Source organism: Syngnathus leptorhynchus, chromosome 4, assembly GCF_054491065.1.
Source record: "Syngnathus leptorhynchus isolate UIUO chromosome 4, UIUO_Slep, whole genome shotgun sequence".
Lineage (NCBI taxonomy): Eukaryota > Metazoa > Chordata > Actinopteri > Syngnathiformes > Syngnathidae > Syngnathus > Syngnathus leptorhynchus.
The window spans coordinates 18,745,680-18,772,190 of record NC_141198.1 but is presented as its reverse complement, the minus strand read 5'-3'; the positions used below and the strand labels follow the sequence as shown (position 1 = coordinate 18,772,190).

The following is a 26,511-nucleotide window of genomic DNA, read 5'->3' as shown; positions in this document are numbered from 1 at the left end:
GATTTGGCTCGTACCGTGCCAATGCTTTGCCAAAGCTAGCAAACCGAGTGCACCGCAAACTTGTGTAAAATGGCGGGCGGCGCCCACAACATTTAGTTTGAGCCCTGAAGATAGATACACACACACACACACACACACACACGGTGTTATCCTCTTATGAAGACAAAGAGTCGTACGCTACCTCGCAGTGTCGAGGAACAAAGGTTAGCCTTAAATCTTCCTTGGGGAGGGATCGAGCAGACATTTGCATCACGGACAAACATCTTAAGAAGAATTTGACTTGTTTTTTTTTTCTTTGCACAACGAGAATTTGGTTTTTGACGAGAGCAAGCAGATTTCAGAAAGAAAAACTGCATTTTACAGGTGCCACATCCCACATAAAGGTGCATCCGCAGACCTCCCAGGCATCACATCACTTTCACCACAGTATCCTCACTCTTGATGGTTCCCAGTAAACATCCAGCCCTGTCAGCCTCCCTCCAAAATATCCTGGAAGAGGTCAACTGAGAGATTAAGAGCCTTCAAATGGGGTCACGGAGATCAATGATCAAACAGGGAGCCGGGCCCGGCCCGGCCTGGCCCCCGTGGCCTCGCTCAACCCACTTTATTATCAGGCTTACTGAAATAGAGACAAAAAAGCTGGCTGGCTGGCTAACAATGACTTCTTGAAAGCATGACGGACGGAGCCACCCTCTTAATCTGCAATGGCACCCAATCAGGATGTCTCTATCGCTGCGTGCAAATATCTTAGCAGGTTGTCCCGCTATTTCAGACGTGTCAAGTTCTGCGGGAGCCCGATCACGCCGACCCTGGACGGAAGAGACGTTTGTTCTCCATCGCTTCTCGGAGTCACCCGAGGAAGGGGGTGAGACGAAAGCACGTCCACGAAACGTACGAAAGGTCCGCGTCACTCGCCCAATGAGTGTCTCTGTCTGACTGTTTGTGTCAAAGGGATGATTAATCATGCGTTTGACTGTCTCCGTTCCGCTTCTTGTCCACACCGTAGGGAAGTTCATTCAAGAAACCATTTCCAAAGAAGTGACGTGCCATTCGCTCACCTTTCTGCTTCTTCACGTTTGAGTGAGTCGTAGCTTGCCGACGTGCCGCAAGTCCCTCCCGAATCTCGATTTGGTCCAGATGTTCTCCGACTCATACCGGGCATTGTTGTCTTCACACTGGACTAAAGTTTAAAGGGATGATTCAAGAGCAGATTACCTTGGGTTTGAAAGAGTGAGCGAGCGAGCGAGCGAGCGATCTGTCATCTGGGGGGCTGGGGGATCTGACATCAAAGCTCGATTCTTTTGAGTTGTCGATTGCGGAGTAAAGCTGCTGTCGCGGGGCAGAGCCCACGAGCCTTCATCGTTTGTGTCATTCCATTATATTTCCCACAAACGTCAGCTTGATTTAGGGATGACAGACGATCAGCACTTTGGCTTTCTCATATTCCTCTACCTTAACAACGGCTCCAAACACACACACACACAGACAGCATTTTGTAAAACAAGAGCTTCTCGTGGACGCACGCAGTCCATTAGGCCCGAGCATCCAAACAGAGCTGCTTTGTTGAGGTGTTATATCAACAGGGTGACCCTCCACTCCTAGCCGGGCTTCCGACGGCAGGAGATTGATGTCAACCAGGAATTTTGTTCCACGTTTCCTTCCAACTCCTCCAGAAGCCGACAAACACTGGCCCAGTGAGGCCTTAGCAGGTCCGCATCGGGCTCGGGCACCGGCCTCCCTCTGGTGGTGTCGCAAATGGCACGCCGTAAACAAGGAAAACAGCACTAGCCAATGGCCGTGTGTTTGTATGTTGAGGAAATGAGCCAGCCACCTTTTCGGTCAACACAGCGCTTCCTGGAGGGACGCCATTCATATACGGACGGCGTCATCATCGGGAAAGAATTTCAACCAACTGAATTGAGGTTCAGTGTCTGAAAGATTCACAAATCATCTGCAACGCAGCTAGCGTCTTTGGAGGTTAGTTAGCGGGATTTCTTCACTCAGCCCAGCCCAGTCCAATCCAAAGTGAAAATCCCAAGGTTAATCAAGCAAGCGACTCAACACGGCTTGCTTTACAGGCTCCGATCAGAATACAGACTTTCTCGTAGTGACCGAGCAGCGAGCGCCCGCATTCTTCCCAAACGCCGTACAGCGGGAGCGATCGATCACAAGTCTTATTTATTTATCATTTGATATTTGAGCAATTTTTGCTCTTTTTCCACAAAAGTTGAGAGCGGTTAGCAGTAGCTCGCAGCGACACTGTCAACACAACTTGTCATTTTGGTCTTTATTCTTGACATTGATGTTAGTTAGCACAACAAAGCAAGCCAATTGTTTGCGCCAAAGTGATTTCTGATTTCTTTTGTGGAGTTAGTTACCCGACCTAGTTCACTGACCCTCATTTGACAATGCTGGTCATTTTGTTTGTCTCGGAAGTTGTTTCATAAAACTACTCTCACTGATACGTTCACCTGAATGTAAAAATAGAAAAGAAAAGAAGGCTTCGGCGATAAATAGAAAAGTTTGCTTGGAGTAACGTCTGAAAAGCAATGTGCACTAACCCTGAACATGACTTCCACGTAAAAAGCTAATGGAAATTCTCATGAATAATGAAAAGAAAGATGCATAGCATGCAGGATAGATAGGATAGGTTTCTCCTATATATGTGAGTGACATCATTTCAGTCGTTTGGATTTCTGTGGTTTCTTTCTCAACTTTACCTTGATGTAGAAGTTGGCAAAAAAGAAAAGAAAGTTCGAAAAGAAGCAATAGTCTAGCCTTGGCAATCGGCACCAAGTTTGATTGGAAAAGAATTTTACGGCTTCATCCTCAGCCATATACTGACTGTAGTGTACTTTACCGGCCATACTTATAAATGGGACGACTAAGTTCACAGCCTAAGGACGGCTACTGTTGGACAAGGATGTGAACCGAAGGAGGGCGGGAGGGAGGGAGGGAGGGAAGGAGGGAGGGAAGGAGGGAGGTTGGGAGGGAGACACAACTGCACTTATAGCGTTTCAGACGTGTACCTGTGTACGCTAAGTGTAAGTGTCATTTAATATTAAGCACCTCGCTGGAGCATCTTGACCTGCATCAATAAGTCATGACGAGACAAACAATTGAGAAGAACCTCTTATTTTCTGAATAATTTACCATAGGGAGGGAATTTAGAATTCACAAGGAACGTGATGATTGCACTAATCAGGTTACGGCGACCAAGCATCCCAACGCTGGGGGAAAATCCGCTCATCTTGACCACGAGCGGAGTCAACATGAAGTGCTCCAACGGGAGGGAGGCAGGGAGCACCCTGCAGATGTTGAGCAAACCTTTGCTTACTATTTCTCAAGAAGGCAACAGCGCCATTGACGGAGGAAAGGAAGCACGTTGGTGTGGGCAGTGACCGCTGGCGCTTTCATCTCAGCGACGCTGCTGCTGAGTCACCCACCACCCAATAGCAAGTGACACAGCGAGATAATACATTCAATCTTTCCCATGAAACAAACGCCATCAACGACTCAATCAAAGACGACTTTGGAACCACCGAGTTTTGACGAGAATTCCATTGACAAAAGCTATTTTGCTCTCTCAGCCGAGGTGGCGGGATATCAAATAGAAAGTACGGCCGGCCCATGGATTACAAATTGGAATTTGGAAGTCTCGGGACATTTTGTAGCAGGCTTTCTACTGTATATGGGACCACACATCAGGAGCGGGCTCCGTGTCATGTGGGGGCGGCCACGCAAAAGTGGCCGTGTTTCCATGCCGATGACTTCAAAGGAGAAAAGGGGCAGTCGGTCCTGGAATTATCCTGACACACGTAGGTGAGCCAAATTTGGTAGTTGGAGCGCAATGAGCAGGGGGAACCTGAGAAAGGGCTAGCTAGCTAGCTGGGTCATAAATAGCTCATCAAAGCTTGAAATTCCCAATGATGGATTTGACATAGTTGAGCGAGGCACACATCACATCAGTAATAGAAGCAGACCTACTTTATGCAAGTCATTCGGTTTGACCGACAAAGAGCAAATGAGGCCTTTGGGCGACATCCGTCCGTCCGTCCGTCCGCACCGCACGTATCATTGGTGTTTGCAAACGGTTGCAAAAAGTCAATACCTCGAGAAATTGATACAAGCCAGGGTCAAATATGGGCAAAGGACAGACACATCACGCCAGTGAGCCAGCCAGCCAGCCAGCTGGCCGGCCAGCCTGCCAGCCGGCCAGCCGGCCAGCCAGCCGGCCAGCCATCCAGCCATCCAGCCATCCAGCCAGCCAGCCAGCCAGCCAGCCAGCCAGCCAGCCATCCAGCCATCCAGCCAGCCAGCCCGGTGTGTTCCGACCAGACTAGATGAACAAGCTACGTACGTTACAGCCAACGACAAAAAAGAGCCGTGCGTGTTGCGGCTAGCGCGGGCGCTGCCGATTGAAAGCATCAATGAGATTAGTGGCTTTCTGTGACCGTTGTGATTTGTGCACAAATGCAATCAATCCATATTGATGACTTAACCCCAGTTAAACTGATTGAGGGCCAGTCAAAGGGTTCCTCTTTAGGTCATAGTAACGCAATCTGCTCGAGGACTTTTCGCAGAGCCCATTTCACATCCCTTTAACGGCGGCGGCGGTCGCAGCAAGAAAATACAGATGGCCCTGAAGACATTCAAATAGTCCTCGGCAGATGATGAGTGAGTGAGTGAGTGAGTGAGTGAGTGAGTGAGTGAGTGAGTGAGTGAGTGAGTGAGTGAGTGAGTGAGTGAGTGAGTGAGTGAGCGAGTGAATTTGTAGGAAAGCGAGGCTCCGGCTTTTTCAAAACATCAGCGAGAGTCGTAGTGGCAACGCATCCTACGCTGGCGAGAGAGAGAGAGAGAGAGCGAGAGAGAGAGAGAGAGAGAGAGAAAAAAGACAGGTGGAGCAGACTATCCTTGTTTGTTATTCCAGCCTCCACAAAGAGTGATTAATTGTGTGGTGCAGGGAGGTGAGAAGACGACCTATAACTACATGACTATTCATGACATGACATTCAGGCCTCTTTTGTCAGAACAACAAATGATCAAGCAAGACAAATGTCGACGGGTCTGACTTGGCCGTGACGATGACCACTTCAACGATGCTGTTCCAGTGTTAAAAGTTTGATCGTAAACAATAATCAGCCAAATATCAAAACGGGTTTATGTGCTTCAAGGGAGGTTGCAAAACAATTGGAATTGGGAGAGTTTGTGTCTCAGTCCAAAAACGTTTGTTTTCATAGACAATTTGCTAGCAAGGATTAAGAGCCCAAATAAATAAGAGTGTTATGTTTGTTTTTGAGCCCAAAAACACGAGTGAGTGAGTGAGTGAGTATACAGGAGAGCCTTGACTTGTTCCGTGACTGCGCTCAGAACGCAAATCATCCTACGCTCACAACCGGTGGCTGGCTGGGCTGGGCTGGGCTGGGCTGGGCTGGAGGGCTTCCATTGACAGCGTTGTGTTGTGCCTGAATCTATTCCTGGCTCTGTGGCCTGGACTCCAACATGCCATACAAGTGGCCATATCCCAAGGGTAGACGTCAATAGTCTGCATCCTGTACAATTCAACCATCCATCGAGTGGCCGGGCGCAAGTCGGTTAAATAGCGGCTCAACCAAAGCTTTATCAGCCGCTCGCGGTAGAATCCGACACAAAGCGGGGCCCCGCCCGGGTTACCTGGTTGGGCGTCCTTGCGGCGGGCTTGTCCTGGTGATTGGCGAGGATGAGGAAAGGCAGCGTGCAGAGCTGAGGGTGCTGCAGGGCCGAGTGCAGCTCATTACGCGCCGCCTCAAGGTCCTCGTCTGATGAAGCGCTGTCCAATACAAAGACGACACCCTGCGACCCCTGGTAGTAGCGGCACCAATATTTCTTGATGTTGTCAGCTCCTGCGGAAGGAAGGAAGGAAGGACATTAGATGGAGGGAGGAAGGGAGGGAGGGAGGGAGGGAGGGAGTGGTTGTCATTACTGATCACTGGCAGCGCTGGCATGTGAGAAAATTAAGGGAAAGAAAAATCAAGTACGATATTCCTTCCTAAAATGTCCTTGAAGGTCAAAGGAGGGAGAGAGAGAGCGAGAACAAACTCAATATTTTTCTAATGATGACTTGACACTGTTCATCTTTCCCTATTAAAGTGAATGTAAAGGGACACACAAACAGTCTGGGATTTTTAATGTGGGGAAAACGCAATTGACACAATTTAAAGAAGAAGAGTTTCACAAATACTTTTTTAGTGACTCGCCTAAGAAGACGTGGTTTCTTGCAGATATTAAGAAATATTAAGAAGCTCGAAAAACAGGAGATACTGCAAAGTTCCCAAATAATAAAGATCTGAAATCATGTGAAATGACCAAGTTGAAAAAAAGCCAAAGACATGCCCCCCCCCCCCCCCCCTGCACCCTACATCCTCCCCCGCCGCCCCCTGAGACCTCCATCTGAAAAGGAAAGCTGTTTGACCAAGTGCCACTTGAGTGAACCCCCATCTTTGCCATGTCCGTCACCTCTCGTTGGCGACTTCTGCCACCTATTGGTGTGACGGCAGGACTTCTGAAGGCAAGATCACGAGTCACGCGCTGGAAATAATGTTCAGATCTTCAAGGAAGTCTTAAAAGGAAGATCTCAGCTCGCCTCTTTCTTACATTGTGAATACTTCCAACACAGCGGTGCAGCTGTCTTGGATCTAAATCGAGAGAGATCTTCTCTGAAGGAAGTCAGTCGCTCAGGCACAAGACCAGGAATTCCACGACACTTTATTTTTTTTTTAACATTTGGACCGCAACGCATTCATCTGCATGATACAAGTGTTGAAAAAGGGGTGAACAAAGAGCGGTCAAAGCGAGGTCCCTGCGGAATCAAATGGCTTAATTAACGTCTGATCTGAGGAAAACACGTCAAAGCGGTCCGGTCCGGTCCCCCTTCCAGCTCAAGCTCCAGCTCAGCCAAGAAATACTTTGTCAGCCCTCGCTCGCAGATGCAGATGAAGAAAAGCTCAAACAAGGATTCAAATAACTTCATCAACAATGTGACTCATTCTCATTTTTTGGAGGTCAGCGAGAGATCGCCGAAAGTGAATCGCGGGAGTCGACGCACGTGTTGGTTTACCTCGTAAAAGAATTTTTTTTTGGAACCCACTCAAAAACAGCGCTCAAATCAAGCACATCTTGTTCAAGGGTTGGTGCGGTAGGGTTCAACAAGGAACAAAAAAAAAAAAGACAATTAAGCCTGCAACACGTTGAAGGTGAGCCACAAAAAAACAAAAACATATTGTCGGGAGCTACTGAGAATCCCTTCAAAAACAAATTGCTCTTCCCGAAATGACTAATAGAGTCCACATTGACCTCGTTTTGTTTATCTGGGGCTACAAATGGATTTTTCTTGGTTTGTTGGAAGACAACATTTTGCCTGGGATTGCGCACCTGCCATTGGCCGCGAACCAAAGGTGTTGCGTCAACCAAATGACTTTGTGGGTGTCGAGGAGCAGCTCTGGCAGTTTGCTTACTCGGCCGACGAACGAGCCGAGGGCGGATCTGGAGTCGTGACGTTTGGAACGCAGCTGTTTGGAAGTCAACAGTAAACAGGAAGTCCTAAGGACCGACACATGCATGCGGGAGACCGCGAATCCCATAAATAATTGACCGACCGACGGTGCTGGACGTAAACACACTTTTCAGCCATGGAGATTTCAAATGGAAGAAAGAACATGAAGAGAACAAAACACCTTTGCGTTGAATTGCTTCCTTCCAAATAACGACGGACGTCAAACGACGTGTCCGGCCGTCCGGCAAATGTGCCTGCCAGTGTATTTGCGGTTATGACAGGCACCAACAGCCAGCGATGACTGCGGATGGATTATTTGGACCACCTCTTCATCAGCTGTCATAGTGTGGCATCAAAGCAGACTGTGAAATGGTCTGTCTAGACTTGACGTCACATCATAGTCCAGCTTGCGCGCACGCACGCACCTGACAGCAGTGGCTGAGTTACAAATAGTTGTCACTCCAAAAGGATTGGATTCAATGCCACCTCTGAACAAAATGACACACGAGCCGAGACGAGCCGAGCCTCCTTCTGCAATGCGCAACGATTCATCGAGACATCACAGAAAATGTATTTGTAGCCTTTCGCATTGCGCGAGATTATTAGCACATTCAATGCATCCATATACGACACCTTTTGTCCATAATTGAGAAGAGTGCATTTGACTGTACTTTCCGTAGCGTCAGAAGAACGCCGGTCCGGTCCGGTCCGGTCGGTCATCGCGTTTCAGAGCTACCATCTCAAAGTGCGCTAGGCGGGCTCCCTCTAGTGGTACGCAAAAGAATGGCCGAATGATACGGTACACGCAGCAGTGTTGCGGACGGGGGATTTTTTTTCTAGTTCTGTATCGTTGCATTTCACTCGATGACGTCGGCATGTCATCTGTGTAGATCTATGTATTTCAGTACAACTTTGAACATCCTGAGAAAGGAAAACAATCTTAATGTCGACTTCAATGATTATTTGGGCGCTTTATTCGAGAGTGTGTAACTAACTGGGCCGGCCGGATTTGCGGTAAGCTCAAGCTGTCCTTTAAACCGGAAAGAAGCTTACCCTGACGTACCATGCCCATCAGACTCGCATTGGTGCTTTACGGCTCAACCCCATGTGAAGGAAAATTGACATTGTCATGCTGTTCTTTAGCAAATGACGTTTGTAGAAGCCAGTGTTCTTGAAGCGCTCTTGGGTCCGGAAGCTTTGCAAACTCCCACCCACATTCATCCGCACACAGGCAAATCATTAATTCAACAGCTGCGATGGACTTTTGAACTCCTTCCTTGCACTTAAAAGACAACTAAGCGTATATGCAAGACGCATAGTTCTTCCTACGTCATAGGCATCCGAGAGCGTTGCAAAAAAGCTAGGAAATACAGAAAGACAGAGAAAGTGCTTCTTGCGTTTTAACAGACCCCTCTCTGCCCTGTGCCTTAGTCAAGGCTGAGTGAGCAGGACAAGCTACAAATGTAGCGTGTAAAGCCTTTCTTTTTAGGCACACATCTTGTATCGTTTTTCCGCATCATCGCAGAGTCATGCAAAATATCACAAAGCTAACACAGCCGTCCGTGTTTGCTTGTTTTAAAGCCGCTCGGGGAGCCCGAAATAAAATCAAGAAAGACAAAGTGTCCGCAAAGTTACAAGGGCTCGTTAATCGGGCGACCGTCGGAAAGACTCGTTACCGACGCTGACAAATGGAACCGCGCGCCGGCGGAGCGCGCTTCCCCACACGCAAGTCTGCACTCGTACGGAAAGTGTGTCAACCTTTCACCTTAACCCTTCCCCGAATAGAAAGCAGTCAGTGGAGACGTCATAACATCATACCTTGTTTTTTTTTTTTGGGGGGGGGGGGGGGGGCAGGATTTATGAATATAACAATCAAACAACTTGTTCCACTGTATTTTGTACACAGAAACAAAAGGCAATGGTTGCTAAGAGACGATTCCAGCATCCAAAAGGACAAATTCAATTTGCAAAGTCCTTTCAATCAAAAGCGTCATCCTCAAGTCAACTGTTATTTCCAAGCGGCACAGCAGCTTTGACCCAAAGCAGAAAATCCTCTTTGCCCAAATTTGGTAGCGCTCACGTCGGCGCTCTCCCACTGCCTCGCTCGCACGCGTTTGATCTTCTCAGGAGGCCATGTTGGGTGAGGAGTACACACCGAAGCTGTCACATGCAGGCAGAGTGTGCGGAAGACAACATCAATCAGAACAACATTCAACAAAACTATACGTCTTGTGGGCGGCTGGCTGGATGGCTGACTGACTGACTGGCTGGCTGGCTGGCTGACTGGCTGGCTGGCTGGCTGGCTGGCTGGCTGACTGGCCGGCTGGCTGGCTGGCTGGCGGTGCTAGGACAACTTTAGGCGCCCCTTGCCTCAGGCTTCCTTTAAGGTAAGATTCTCCCCGTTGCCTTTCCGTGTGTTTACGCCTCTCCACTTTAAGGTCCTGCGTCTGTGCTTGTTAAAAGGCTTCCTCGAGTGCTATGCACTTCCAGGAATGGCAGCGTTTAGATTGAAAACATCAACAGCTAGCTCTGACGTGGTGGAGTGACGCTATCGGGGGCACAATTTCTCCCTCCTCCTTTACACACATAACGACAACTTGAAGAGAACAAAATGGTATAGCGGAAACTAAAAACCTGTCGCCGAGCGAAAGCGGAATTGAAGTTGTGCATTTGTACGAGTTGAGCAACTTACCTCCGAGTTCTTTGACATTCAAGATGGCATTGGGAAATGGCACTGCTTTGATGCTAAAACCTAAAGAGAAACACAAAGATGCTGCTATTATTGCCAAAATCGTTTTGTTTCCTCATTCGCTAAGTATTTCTGCAGATTGAAAACATATTTGTATGACATAGCAACAACATTTTGTGCGGTCCAAATTGGAAAACAAAAGGAAAAAAAAACCAACCCAGTATGAGCTCAACACGTATTGCAGCACCGAAAACACAAAGCTGGATCATGTCCAAATCATATTGACAGCTATTTTTTGGGTTGAAGAGCATTACAAGAGGAAGAAAGAATGAAGGCGGATGCAGGTGGGAAATGGCGGGCCATGCGAGCATCACTTCCAATTCTTCCCAGTCCATTTTGGCAGACCGACCTGGTGCTGACAGCTAAATGTCATTTCAGAGCAAAATCCTTTTCTATCTATGGCGGGTGCAGACACATTTCTTTCTCTTCCTTTGAACAAAAGCGAGGTACCGCTCGCCCGCTCGCTCGCTCGCTATCTTCCACTTGGGTGCGATGGCATTTGTGCTCGACGGCGAGGAGGGAAGAGGAATGCCGGCGACCTTGAGGGCTTGCAAGGTCGTGGACGGAAAGTGGAGCGCTGACTACCGGGAGGGAGAGCCGCCCACCTCTTCTGGACCTACTTAACACGGCAAGGTTGGAACGGGCCCCGCTGGCTGGCTGGCTGGCTGGCCACGAGGATTCGGACAGATCCATCAGGCCGGCCGAATAATTCCAATTTGAAGGACAGCGGCGTAATAAGAAGGGTGAGCGCAGTTCAAGGCTTGAAAAACAATTCTTGGAAGGCAAAGGTGACATATATTTCATACCTGTGGTGGGAACGACTCGGTCGCCGCCTTCGCTGCAGAGGCGCGACAGCAGGCTGCTCTTTCCGGCGCCCGTCAGGCCGATGCACACCACATCGTACTCGGGTCTCGGCGGCGGCGGTCCTTTACAGCACAGTGCCCGGAAACACTGAAAGAAAGAAAGAAACAAACAAATAGGAGCGTCCACCCAACGGAGAAGATGGGATGGGATTCTTTGGCCGGACTGGGATAGTGATTAAGCCATTCCGCATTCCGTCTTTGGGAGAGGGAAAAGCATTTTCCAGAGTGGCAGCTGATGTCAGCGCAAGCCAACTGTTCAACCTTCTGCTATCAGAGTAGCACCGACAACTTTGATTTGTTTCATTTCAATGTCATATTGTGAGAGGCGTGTTGGATGGCTGCATGGAATTTTGTGTGTGTGTGTGTGGCTAGCCTGTCTGATTGGGCCCTTATGTCAGCAGCCACAGGCAGACCTGACGCTTAATGAATCTCTTTTGGGCCTGCTGTGAGACATTAAGCGGCAAATGCGGTGTGAACCGTGAATGAGATCTTTTTAACTTGTGTGGAAAGATCCACTTTTCCTTTTTCACTAACCCGTCTGGCTAAGATAGAGCAAGAGACACACACCGTGACTCTTAAGCCTCTCCTATCACATTTCAGGGTGGGAGGGGGGGGTCAAAACAAGGTAAGCTCACGGCTCTTGTCAGTTGATGACCCTGTTCCAGACGGCGCTATCCTGTTCAATCAAAGCTTGACGGGAAAGAAAACATGCCTGAGAGAGAGCACCATCTGCAAGCGCATTCTCCAGGTGTGCTCGGGCATGTCATTAAAAGCCTCAGCCACTATAAAAACAACAAAAAATGAAACAGACGAGGCTTTTGCTATCAGACGACTACTCGCGTGAGAAGGATTGAACCCCAATCGACACGACGGAGATGCCTCCGAGTGCGGCGCGGACTCCAGTGTGCCAAAACAGAGCTGCCGGTTTGATGGAGATGTGGCCAATGTGCTTCGACAAAAGCATGCAGACGTTGACTGAGCGACCCCCCCCCCCCCCGACCGACTCCTCCGTGAACCCACCGGTCCGCTCAAACGGGAAACATTCTCCTCCTCCTCCTCCTCCAGATAAATGGGAAGATTGTTCAGAAAAAATGGGTTTGCAACCTAGAAGAGTTGTCTCTATTCTGGTCGCTCTGCTCGGATGCTTTGGTCCGCAACATGGCTTCCCGGGTAAAGATGCGTGCGTGTGAAATCTTAGCACTCCAAAGCCATATTGAGCGAGCGGAGGCAAACGCCTCACTTTCCCGTACAGTGAAGATTGAAAGAATCACGCGTGCAGCCGGTGCTTGACCCCGGCCGGCCGGGGGGTCCCCCGTGCGCGGCGGGGTCACCGCAAACAAGAGAAATGGTAGGTAGCTCCAACCTCTGGCCCCGCTTTGACGGCGCCCAGATTGACGAGGGCCAGCTTGGTGAAAAAGGAATACCAGCTTCAACATTCGTGCAAGTGTTGTAAGGCCCTTTCATTTGACTGGCCATTGACTGGGCTGTATGGAAACCAGCGTTTGATCCCGCCTCTCCTAAAAAGAGACGATTTGAAGAACTGGCAGCGGACCAGAGGTGACCTCGGTCGGACATGAGAGGGCTGCTTTTAGGAAAGCCCTTTGTATTTTTAGAGGTAACGTAGGTTAGAGGAAAGCCGCTACCGCCGCAAGCGGGAGGGGTCGCTTGGGGCGTTCATTCATCCTCATTCATCTTATCCCGACTCCCCCCTTCAGTTGTTGTTATTTGCCTTTTTGAAGCTGGGTGGGGGGCTGCACGGTGCCATTCAGTACAGTGAGGGAAAGAAGAGGGTGGGGGGATGCGTGCCTGGGTGCCTGCCTGCCTGCCTGGGTGCCTGGGTGCCTGCGTGCCTGCGTGCATGCCTGCGTGCCTGCGTGCGTGGGGCGCGTTTGCATGCCATTCTCATTAAGGGGTGAGAGAGACATGCAAGACACACGGAGTGGCAAACTGGACTTGATGCTGCGTCAATTACAAGTCTCCAATTAACAGGAGAGCCAGGCAGCCACGCAGGCAGCCACGCAGGCAGGCAGCCACGCAGCCAGGCAGCCACGCAGCCAGGCAGCCACGCAGGCAGCCACGCAGCCACGCAGGCAGGCAGCCACACAGGCAGCCACGCAGGCAGCCACGCAGGCAGGCAGCCACACAGGCCGGCAGGCACCTGTGTGCAAAAAGCCAAATTCAAAATAAAATAGCCAAAAGGCACATTTGGTAACACGCTCGTCTGTAGGCACCGCCGATGAAATTCAAGATTTAGTACGCTTTAAAAATGATGTGCAACACTAAAACAGGTGCCAGTCATTAGAAATAGATCCCTGTGCAAACAGACAGAAGGACACGCGAGCAGACGAGAACCTTTGGGGGACACGAGAAACTCCGCGCCTGAACAATCCGCTTCCAGTGGTGTGGAACGATGCAATGAATGTAGAATATGTCCACTGTTTACTTGGATGGCTGAAAAGGTGATAGATAGATAGATAGATAGATAGATAGATAGATAGATAGATAGATAGATAGATAGATAGATAGATAGATAGATAGATAGATAGATAGATAGATAGATAGATAGATAGATAGATAGATAGATAGATAGATAGATAGATAGATAGATAGATAGATAGATAGATAGATAGATAGATAGATAGATAGATAGATAGATAGATAGATAGATAGATAGATAGATATCTGTCTCCGAGTGAAGTGAGTGGATTGAAATGACACACGCAGAGCAATAATAAGACCACCCCGTCTGCAGCGGCTCAATATCCCTCCCTCCCGTCTGCACGGGGAAGCAGACCGTGTCTTACCTGGCTGGACAAAACAACCCACAAACACACACACACACACACACACACACAGATCAGCAGCAGCCTGTTTTAAAGCTGATTTTCTTGTCGCCGTTTTACAGGCAGGCACATGATCGATGGATGCCCTCCCTCCCTCCCTTCTACAGAAGGAACCCAGATCGTCTCTCATCTCAGCCCTGCTGCCCAATTCATTGGGCCCACTCACTCACTCACTCACTCACTCACTCACTCACTCACTCACTCACTCACTCACTCACTCACTCGCGTCTGTCTGTATCTGGCCTTCATTTCAGAGCTTCGACACTACTGCCCTGACGCTAAGGTGTCTGGACAAGGAGACAAGCTGGAACACACGCATCCACACACACACACACACACACACACACACACACACACACACACACACACACACACACACACACACACACACACACACACACACACACACACACAGACACACACACACACACACAGAGCTACAGTGAAGTTAGAGCGCCCCCTGGCTTTTCTTCAGAGCGCAGAGCCATGCAGTGCTGAATTTGAAATGGAATGAAAGGGTGGATCATCCCGATTAGTAATGTGACTAGTAGTGTTTGTCAGCTTTGTAGAATTTTTGAAAAAGCATGAAATGTGTACTTCATAAGTAAATTGGGGAAAAACATTGATTACTCAAATATAACATGACAAGGCCTGCCCGGCCGACCGGCCGCGTATTGCCAAATGGGACAGCAATCAATTTCTTTGTGTTCCCATTTACAGGAAGTCCCATTGTTCTGCTACGACGTGGTTGCTTGGCATCTTTTTTTTTTTTTTTTTCGGGGGAGGAATCAAAAGGTAGCCGCGGAAAATCATTTGGTCTGAAAATGGCCGAGACGAAACGTCTGTCGGGAGGTTTTTCCTACCGGCCGGCCGGGCCTGGCGACGTACGTAGGATTCGCTCACTCCACCATCAATAAAGCGTCTGCTGTAGAACCTTGTCGTTCTGAGACACCACCAAGCTAGCAGCACCCCCTTAAATCCCCAAGCTGCACAACACCAGCACCTCAACCCCCCCCCCAAACCCCAAAAAACACTCAAGCTTCATCACAGAGGATTAACCGGAAACCTTGACACAAGCCATTGTTACGGAGGTAGAAGGGGGCTTGTGTGCTTTTGCCACCCTGTGTGGCTCTTCTTTTTTTTGCCTCCACTTCAGATTGTGAGACCGGGGTACTCGCAGCACTCTCACTAACTTCCCTAAAGCGAGCGCACACACACACACACACACACACACACACACACACACACACACACACACACACACACACACACACACACACACACACACACACACACACACACACACACACACACACACACACACACACAACTGCAACTTCTCAACTACTGAATGAAATGAGAGTTGTTCTGAAGCAAAGAGATCGGTGCGTGAAAAGAAAGTGAAATGGAAGCGACGCATATCGAGGGGGTAAAAGTGCTGCGGATGAGGATTGTATGTGTGTGTGTGTGTGTGTGTTAGGGGGCGGAGGGTGCTGTAAATCTTGATGTCACTGACAGGAAGACTGTTGCAGGCCATTACCATAAATCTGACAAACGCTAATTTGATGGGAGGCTGTATCTGTCTGCTAAAGGAGCAGTCTAGACACTCCTATTGAGGGGTCCTACAGCGTAGCCCTGTTTGTTCCCAACACCATCTGGATGTGGCACTAAGTGTCTGCTGTTATGGTTCACACACACACGCACGCACGCACACACGCGCACGCACGCACGCACACAAGTGTACAAAGCGCACAATTCCAATAGCCGCCGCCGCCGCCGCAGCAAAAGCTTTGACATGTATATTGCCCAAACAATGCTGTGAATTTTGTGTCATTTGGCGACAGTTTATTCAGTGCGGCTTCGGGCAAACATTAAGATGACAGGTTAGCTACCTGTACGCACGCACACCGATAGATAGCCTCAAAAACATCGAGAAGACTTCTCAAATTGGGCGAAGGATTTTTCAATTGCTTCTCAATAATACTTCTTGTGAAATCTAGCAGGTTCATTGGACCTTCTGATTCAAACTGGCGAGTGAGCCGCACCTGCCCGCCGATGCTGTTTGTTGGCAAAACGGATGCTACCTTGTTTAGTCACTTTCTTATTGTTTACAAATCCTTCAATGTTTGAGCTGCTAAATTAAGCCCGGTCCAATGGCGTCACCCCCACGAGGGAAATTGAAATGACACGGAGGTGTTTTTTTTTTTTTTTTTTTTAATTGTAGCATCCATTGGAGGAAGAGCTAACAAGCTAACTGCATGCTGTGGATTCACGCTATATCTTCACAAGTCAGTCATGCATTGTTTCAAGCTGTCTTGTTTTCAGCAATTTACCTTCAGGTGTGTGTAACAAACTTCAAAATTCACTTGACTGCTCCTTTAAAATAATCCAGAGGTCAACAAGACCGAAGGACCCGAAGGGGCCAGCGTTTCCAACCCGCCACATTTATCTGTCTGGTGCCTACCTGGCAGCCGCTGTGTGTTTCTGCAAAAGTACATTAGGTAGACAATGACGGGCATTGAGGGAGGCAGGGAGGGAAGGGAGGGAATGGGAGGGAAGGGGAGGGGGGCCCATCCCCCCCACCTCCCACCCAAGGACTGCTTTCTCTTTTTGTACAAGAAAGCAGGAGGCTGAGGTGGTGGCATGGCAGCTGCATTCAAAGAGCCAAGACACCTTCGCTCCGTGGGACATCCGGAGGGTAGATAAGGGGGGGGCAGAATTCTGGGGAGCCACGGGACACCATTATGGTATATAAATCTTGTAATTGGAAAGGGTGATTAGCTAGAGCTCATTAGCATATGGCGGCAAAAACTTGGGTTTGGTGGGCAAACTGTTGGGCAAAAAGATGTTTTCTCCATCGCCATATAGAGGATCAAAGCTGGAGGGGCCCCCTTTTCAAGGCCCAGAAAGCAGTGTGGGGGGTGCGGGGCGCCCCAGCTCAGAGACATTAAAAGGGCTGATGGGGTGCTCACTTGGCCCACTTACATCAGTTATAGCACATTTCCAGACGCCATCTTGAGATGACAAACTCAATTTTGATAAAAACAAACGTACGGGCCCCCGCTCCAACTCAATGGAGTGTGGGAAGGTTTGGGACATTGTCATTAAATATGAAAGAGCCTGCCCCTAGGCCCCTTTGCAAAACAAACAAAACAAAACAAAAAGAGCCGATGGGGACCGAGCCAACAATAAATCTGGTTTTATACATGGGGAAGAGCATTGAATGAATGAAGTCTTTTCAATTCGAAAAAGATCCTTGCCTTTGATTTTCAAAATTGAGAAAACAAATGCGTATATCGTACGCTATCACAGTCGCAGGTCAGTCGGCACCGACCTCGAGTATCGTAGGACGAGTAAACATCGTATCAATCAAATACATTTATTTCTCAGTGGACGACGATGGCATATTATGACAGAAGGGAAAGTGTCCATCACTGTCATTGTACTTTTGGTAAGATGATTCCAAATGTACGGATCAAGAAATGTTTGCCTAAAGTGCCAAAGTCAGATTTTATTGTGGCATTCCCCTAGTTACTGCTACAATGTCAAATTCAAAATAAAATCTTTGCTGAAAAATTTTTGTTTTTCTCAACAGAGCATCGGTGTCAAACCCAAGGCCCAGGGGCCAGATAAGGCCCACCACATCATTTTATGTGTCCCGCAAAGACAAATTGTGCATCAACTTCATGTGTTAATACTAAAATTACAAATTGTCTTTACTTTAAAAAAAAGAAAGTTTGTCTTTCAATCCTGTGGGAAAGCCTGGCTGCCTGCGTGGCTGCCTGCGTGGCTGCCTGCGTGGCTGCCTGCGTAGCTGCGTGGCTGCCTGCCTGCGTGGCTGCCTGCCTGCGTGATTTGTGCCACAGACAAAAACGCCATGAAATGACTCACGTGTTTGAAGAACATCTCTGTTAAAAGCTTCCTTGCCAAAACAATAGCAGATCCTTCTTTTCTTCTATTTTTGAAGCTGTAAATGTGGATGCGAGCCATCCCCAAAGTATTTCGCTCTCTCGCAACACACGTCCAGCGGAGACTCCCTTTGGGTTAGACTGCGGAGCATAACAATCATAATGGATGTGACAGTATGTGGGAAATCGGGAGGTCGTTTCGGAGCCTTTGTCAGAAAGCAAGCAGACACATTGTTTTAACCTTTGCCGGCCGGAGGAGCCGCTGTCTCATTCCCAGGGGCTGGCTTTGGCCGGCCGGCCATGACTCAATGGGCCTTCATTAAGCACAGTAAGTGTCAACAGTTAATTATGCAAATGAGGAGAGCCAGTAGGAGTCCGTGGCCTCACTCTTTCATTGCCTCCTCACATACACAAAATGTACCACCCACCATATCCCACATACGCACGCGCCTTTCATACATGACTTTGCTCCTCACTCACTCCTTGTCAAGAAAAATCCAAAACCTCTTATGGCGCCCATACATAAATGGAGGCCGACGAGGCCCCTGAGGTCTCCAGTGGCTTTTTTTTTTTGTCATCAAAGATCCTCCGGAAGGCTGAAAGCTCTCCTCAGCAAGACCTGGCGTGTGGGAGGGCACGGGCGCCTCTCCGAAAACAAAAATGAGGTCAAAAAAGTGCATCCAAACAGTCAAGTGGGCATGACAGCCAAACTCGCCCTTTGTCAGGGCTGACGGTAATGACGGGCCTTTTGCTCTTCTGCCTGTCCACACATGTGATGTCAATGGCCTCCTAACTCTGACGCCCGCCGGCCGTAATTAATAACGGCACGCCTCGGGCCCCTCGCGAGGTCGATTCCACAGTCATCGGGTAGGCTCTCCTCGTCGCGTCTCGCCGTTTGGATCGGGTACGTCATTAGGTGACTGTGACTCCTCTGACTCATGGAGAAGCAGCATTAGGGCAGAGGCTCCGTTCATTTTCGGGGTCATCCTGTTGTTGACGTGATTTCTCCACTGCTTTGTTCCAACAAACAATCCACTAAGTGTACTTACGTAAGAGGAAAATGAGAACCAGACAGACACCTTCCAGATGTCCACGTAAGAAGCAGCGATGCGGTGGTGCAGAGACCCACTCAGAGATCACGGCGTTGACATGCGCGACGGCATTTTCGGATCCATCGCAACATTTCACGACACCATCCGATGACCGACCGACCGACCGATTGACCGACCGATTGACCGACCGCGTGACCCTCGAGCAGAGTCATTCCTTGCTGTTGATGTTTTTCCAGACTTTTTTCTATGTCCAGACTATAGATGATACAAGCACAGAAGAAAAGGGAAACCAAAACAGCATGACTAAGTTCTTTTCAAGAACAAAGTCACTCTCATTTTTTGGTTTTGGCATGATTCCGTGTGATCATTATTTATGGTCACAATTGCTTGACGTGATGCTTTCGTTGCCTGTATTGGGATGCCACCTACTGGATGTTGCGGGATCCTGACCATCCATGTACACTACAGTCAGGATAGTTCAAGATTCAAGATTAACATCAATGGCACTATGATTCAAGAAAAAAAAAAAAAAATCTTACCTGCAGTATTCTGCTGATATTATGACATGATAAAGCACTTTAGCAGAAAGATGTTTGGGCACCAGGAAAAAGGTGCTGATGGACACACGTTTCTGAAAGTAGAGCAATCGTGGCTCGTCGGATATAAATGTTTCCCTCTGTGGGGAAACAGAGGGTAACATTTACTGAGTCAAAATAGAGGAAGGAATAAAGGCCAACTGTGCCGTGATCCGTCCGTCACACGGCAAATTGGGATGCGGCATAGTTCAACTTTCCCGGCCGCTCCCACCTCCGCATGATTGACGTGGAAAAACAACAAAATATGTTCAAATCATTGTCAGATGTCAGCAAAGGTTACATTCAAATCAAACAATCTTGCTTTTACACCCTATGATCATCATCTCATTACAGATCACGAGGCACTTTTTGAACTTAGCGACTCGAATGTTGCACAAACGCTGAAATGTAAAGGCTCTTCTTTTTTGATGCGCGTATCTTTCGTAAAGCACAGACGGTGGACACGTCATATCGAGATTTGGGCACATGAAAGTGACCTCTCATGTGATCAAGTCAATGGAGTCCAGGCAAACAAGTGCTTAGAAGAAATGCTTGAATTGTTTCAACATGTTTTGGCCAGTGTTCACAGAAAGCTGCAAAGGGCTGCGCACAATCAAACTAGATGTGGGCCTCTTTCATGTGCCCGTTGCCACACATCCATCCGTCCATCTCAGATAGCACCAAAACACATGACGTGAAGTGGCCACACGGTTTTCACATTTCTCAAAACTCAAGTCATAGCTATCTGCTCAGGCAAGGAATCAATCAATCAATCAATCAATCAATCAATCAATCAATCAATCAATCAATCAATCAATCAATCAATCAATCCATCAATCAATCCATCAATCAATCAAATAGATGATGAGCTTGCAAGGAAGTAACAGAAAGGCGTCGTCACTGTAGTTGACTTGCCTGATTCGACACCTAATGAGCAACTATTTGGCTCCACCCAGAGGACAAAAGAAGGAATTTCACCCTTTACTCAAAAGGAGACAAATTGACAGAAAATGCACGACGTATTTCGTTGCTTGTATACAACAGTTGTGTTGCTAATTGTGAAATAAAACACAATCTGAAAAATCTGGGAGCAAGCCATCGTGCTACTCACAGCAAGGTTCTCCACCCATGACATGACATGACATGAGATGACATGAGATGACATGAGAGCTGCTTTCAAGAACAGTTTGGCTGCTGCGCTGCGGTACAACAGCGGACGCAACACTGCCATCCAAAACATCCTTCAACTAATCAAACAAGCACGCAACTCAACCTTAGATGGAATGTACCAATAGAGGGCGCCATTGCTCTTTCTGCGGCGGCGGCGACGACGACGACGACGACGACAAGAAAGGGACCCCGACGGATCGGCATCTTTATTGAAAATAGAGCTGTCATTGGAGCATGATTGTCAAATTGGAGTCATGCATGGCCTGCTGCTGCAATTGCAGTGCCGACCGATATTTCAGAATGACTACCTAATGGCCCCAAATTCTAGATTTGATTGAATTCCGATTTTGGAGCTACTATTTCCACGTGTGGGTCAGATTCATGTGGATTGGATAAAAAGCACCAAATGTAATCTCATATTTTTGTGCGTCTTAATCCATCATCCTCTGCTCCCGCCCCCCCAATCTAGCACAAAGTGTTTTTGCCACAATGTGCCAAATGCAGGTTTGCTGTGCCAAAAAAGGTCGGTCGTATTATGTTCACCAGATTGAAGGCACTAAGTGTGTTGTGAAGCTGCCCTGCCTGCAGATTTGCTGAATTTGACACAATCAGTTTGCAACACCAATTGGTTGTTGACGCAAGCCAACTGTCACCCGAAAGAAATCAATGAACAAAAGAAAGGAGTCCAATCTGATGCACGACTGCAAAAAGGTCACGAGACTTCCGGCAACGGCTGGCGACAGGAAAAAGAAGCCCCAAGACTTGGATTACCGTCGGACTCTTGGACCCGCTCGTTCGCTTATCACCATAATCTCTGGTTAAGCATACGAGCAGACACTTCAGGCCCTGAGCTCGGTGGGAAAAGGAATCATGCAGAAAGACGCCTTTTCACACGTTCAAACTAAAGCATATGAGGACCACGAGAGCGTGCCAAGCCACTCGGGCGAGTGAGCGATCCATCCGTGAGCCACAAAAAGGACATCATTTTTGTTACAAGCACGGTCGTGAGCTCAGCCTAATGAATAGCATCCTTGTGTTGGGACTTTTCAAGCACAAATGCTGCATGCTGACAGAATAACACTGGCATTCTTTATCCTCTGTGAGGAACGACTTAGTGCATCAATGCATATCTATACGTCTGTACTAAAGGCCAAAACGAGGCATCGACTTCATATGGCCTTTGTGTCACTATTGTATGATTTCTTAAAGTTCAATATTCTCAAGTGCTATTTTTGCTCAGTTTAGAAAAAAAAAAAAAACACTTTTGCGTTCTTTCGACTTTCTCTGGAGTTTCTGACAATAGGACCAAGCGAGAAGATGACGTCCAGAAGCCTGCCGACCGTCGGCTAGCGCTAGAGGCGTGGAAAGCTCAGCGACGACTCAAGCGTGTCGGGGAGGGAGGGAGGGAGGGAGGGAGCGTTAGCATCAGAGAGATGCAGTCGATGGACATCTTGCCGCATCCGTGTCACTCTTTGACAAAGCTTTATAGGAGTTGTCGATGACGCTATCTTTCCGGCCTATGACGATATTTGTAGCAAAATGTTTCCATCAAGCTACGCTATCTTTCTGGCCTACGACGATATCTGTAGCAAAATGTTTTCATCGAGCTACGCTGTCTTTCTGGCCTACGACGATATCTGTAGCAAAATGTTCCCATCGAGCTACGCTATCTTTCTGGCCTACGCCGATATCTGGAGCAAAATGTTTCCATCGAGCTACAATCACCCAAGCAGACGTTCTATCCCATCGATACCAAATGACCTGCTCGAAACAACATGCAGCTCAGTTTTTGGTTCACGAACACAAAGTGAGGGCAATCGGCTTATGTGTTCAGCGCCTTCTTCCGTGTCAACTCAAAGGGACCCTACTAACGCGGGTGGCACTTTGTCCGATTCAACTCATGGAATATTTTGCATAGCGTTGTTGCTCACTTGAACACGCAACATTGTGACGCCGGGGTTCCCGGTATACAAACTTCACTTGAGGCGCTACGGGCCGGCCGGCCGGCCGCCCGCCCTCCCGCTTTGGTCAGCCGTCAAACAGGAAGTACTCCTTTTGTTTCCCAAACAGGCTGACCAGAATTCCTTCGGCAACAAAACAAAGCAGTAAAGCTTGGCATTCAGGTCGAAGGAAACCAATACGTGACCTTTCTTTCAATCGACAGTTTCGAGCGCGAAGGCCGGCTCGGCTGCTCCCATCCTGCTTTAGAAAAGGACGGAAGCGGGCCCGCTTTACAGCTCTGGAAATACAAACGGCAACCTAAAGACACCTTTGTATATTGGATGTACACAGCGTACACTTCTGACATGTTCAAAGTTGCCGTCATTCTACCTTAAGATAAAGTCTAACAATAAGATGAGGGGATTAGGCCAAATAGCCATAAGGGAGCTGAAAATAGCACTTCCCGAGTCGCTCCGCAGTAAACGCAAGGCTGTTTGTCGTGTTCACGGAAAAACAAGCTCTCCACAAAAACACCTGACAGTCACTGTTTAACTTAAAAGGTCGGCGAGTAGAGGACAAGCACAAAAGGGAACGTTTTCATCATGATCCAATGAATCGCTGGAATAATCAATCCATAGGATGGATAAAAGATTCTAAGAATATTGGATAGTAACAGCCCTAGTTCACTTCTGTTTGATATTCTTAAAGTGCATAGAATCAGTCACACTGCCTGCACTATTGATGGACTCACTGCATACAGCTCCATTCGCTTACTCGGAGACAAATAGCATGTGAATTTTCCGCCTCATTTTATCGCAATGACAAAAAGTAAGACGGTACACGCATAGTAGAAAATGTCAGCTCATTCGCCAGCTGTAAGGTGCAGCTGTAAGGTGGCGCCGCCGCCGCCACGTAAAACTTCCAGGGTGAATTTTGGCTTTAATTGGCCCATTCCGCTTTGCACACTCCACTGGGTTTGTTTTTCAGACAAGCCTTGAGATTGTGCGATTCCAGTAGGGAGGGTGCTGGGCTCATTTTCCAGCCCATTAATGGCATAATGAAGTGACCGACCGCCATGTGCCTAATGGGCAGGCAGGCAGGCGGGCGGGCGGGCGGGCGGGCAGCCACGCAGGCAGGAAGGCAGGCAGCCACGCAGGCAGGCAGCCACGCAGGCAGGCGGGCAGCCAGGCAGGCAGGCAGCCAGCCAGGCACCCATTAACCCCTTGAGACCAAATTGAGTGCAATCTGGATGGAAACCTTTGGGTTTGAAATGTGAAAAGTTACAAAAAAAAAAAACCTGATTTGAGCTTGGATGCTCATCAATCACCTGCTGAAATCAAGACCATTTGAACTCTGTGTCGCAATATCAAGACAAAAAAATACCACTTTTTCGGGTTCTTTTATCACAAAAAAAGTGATTGACAAGGGAAACAACTAAACTAAAAATACCAACAACTAGAAAAAAAATACCAGTTTGCTTGCTAATAAATCATTCACAGGTATGCTGCGTGCTATGGTGGAAATGCCAAGGGATTGATTTTGAGCCACAGCAACTGTGAGAAATTCCACACGCACAGAGCCCAATGGTGACAGAAGCAGCGGAATGATGGCAAAGGCGTGTTCCTTTGACACTTACACAAAGTAGTGAAAAATACTTTGAGCGCTTCAGCGTGCCACTTTTGGAGTGAACATTGCGACTGAACCGCATTGCAGATCCAAAACTTGCCAGATGCCAACTTGCCGAGTCATAACGAGCGGCAAAGTTAACGATAATCACAAAAGACAGTAAAGATGTTTGTTTCTTTCCAATGCCCAGCAAAGATAAGTGCGCTCGAGTGCAAAAGCATTCAATCTGAATGGGGCACTCGCGATGTCATCAAGCCTCGATGGCTTCGTACGCTCAGCCTCGGTTAGGTGTTGTTCTGATCCATCGGCATAGCGCCGTTGACCACAATTATAGATGGGTTCAATATTCAGGATAGACAGAGAGAAATGAATGAACACCATGTGGAATGAATGGACTGTCCAAAGTTTGGAAATGTGCCACATGTAAACACAAAGGTGCAACACACAATTTGCTGACACAAGAGCAAGCTGGCCGGCCGGTGACAACACTGTTAGCCCGCAACGGACACCCGGCAACAGTTGGCCAGGTAACAAGCAGACACTAATTTCATCACAATCTCATTGACTGATATACACGTCACTCACCAATCCCGGCCGGCACCGTCTCGTCAGAGCCTCACGCTCTCACAACGTGACCGCGATGACTGCAAGTGAACAAAAACAATACCTGCGCATTACGTTACTCCATCTTGAGAGAGAGAGAGAGAGAGAGGGCTCGGAATAATAAGGCAACATTCGTCTGTGCTGCGACCGAGGGGATGAGTCATGTGTGAGACGAGAGGTGCGACCAGGCTCGTGTTCAATTGAAATGGTTCCAATGATTTCTCGTTTTGAAATGCTTCTCCAGATCAACTGACGGAGAGTCGATAGCCAGACCCATGGTGGCATTTCCTCACCCTTGCTTTTGGGAATAACAGGAGCGAGCAGAAGAAGCCCGGCCGGTCGGTCGGTCGGTCGGTCATCTCCTGGCTCCTGCTCAGCCATACATGAAAGGCAGCAAACACTGTGTTCGGCAGCCAGAGTTGGTCAGCGAGCGCCTACCTGCCTGCCAGCCTGCTTCAAAAGCCAACATCCCCAAATTCACAAGGCATATCCCAGACATTACAAAATCCACCTGATGCGACGACTGTAGCATTTTTAGCAACGTTTCTTACCCTGTAAAGTCCCATTCTGCACAGGGCTAGGGAGACCTGCATGTGCTCCGACATTGAGCTCAGCAACAGGCGTAACCCACGGCAACAAGCCTCCCTGAGTGAGTGAGTGAGTGAGTGAGTGAGTGAGTGAGTGAGTGAGTGAGTGAGTGAGTGAGTGAGTGAGTGAGTGAGTGAGTGAGTGAGTGAGTGAGTGAGTGAGTGAGTGAGTGAGTGAGTGAGTGAGTGAGTTGGGTGGGATGGATGGATGGATGGATATGGATGGATAGGGATGGATAGGAGGATGGAGGGAGGGAGGGTGACAACGAGTCCGGCGCTGGGCTTCCTGGCTGCCGGCTTCCCTTGTATTTACTCGCCTTTGTCATTCATGACAAATAGAAAATAAATAAAACCATCAGGAGGAACGGCGAACGAGAGCTTGCCACAGAGATTAGGGGCTCGCTGACAACTAGAAATCCAGAATAAGAACACAAATTGGATTAGTCACGCAGGCACGCACGCACTCTATACTGTCCAACCTGGATGTATGTATGTATTTATGTATGTATGTATGTATTAGTTGGTGTGTACGTGTGTGAGGAGGAAAGACAAAAGAAAGACTGTGGGAAGGTGCTGATTCAGCTCAGCCGTCAAGCCACAGTCACAGCCTACTTGTCAATGCTCGCTATCGCAACTGGGATGTCATTGTCAGTTGTCAGATGGTGGCAAAATGGCCGCCGCCCTCTGAGATGGATCAAAATTGGTGGCTTCGCTCAAATTGCACACACACACACAATGTTTGTCATCAGAATGTGGCGTTTTGACTTGTTGGAGGCGCATACAACATATTCAAGTATCTTGTCGGTCGGGGTCGACTTTCCCTTTAAGAATCCTCCACGTCATACACACCCAAGTCTGTTTGCTGCCTTTATTGCTAAAAATGCTGTGAGAAATAAATACATTGGGGGTTGACCTGACCGTTGGACCTTGGATGTTATCCTGAATTTTGTGGAGCAAAGCATTCCTGCACTTTATGGGCAGAGCATAAGATTTCACCTTGAAATACAAGGAGCAGTCAGTCATGTGGCTAAGATAAATGACCTCTGGAAAGCGTTGAACTATC

At 48.3% G+C, this 26,511-nt stretch overlaps 1 protein-coding gene across 1 annotated transcript in view; it reads right to left on the bottom strand.

Moving 5' to 3' along the window:
* The window catches only part of arl15b (ADP-ribosylation factor-like 15b), a 46,373-nt gene that overhangs the window by 17,491 nt on the left and 2,371 nt on the right, over positions 1–26,511 (bottom strand). Inside the window, exons 3-5 of the mRNA XM_085908943.1 lie at positions 11,087–11,231; positions 10,224–10,283; positions 5,674–5,882 (exon numbers count right to left, since the gene is read on the bottom strand). Coding sequence (XP_085765069.1) covers positions 5,674–5,882; positions 10,224–10,283; positions 11,087–11,231 — 414 coding nt within the window. The remainder of the gene's footprint in view (positions 1–5,673; positions 5,883–10,223; positions 10,284–11,086; positions 11,232–26,511) is intronic.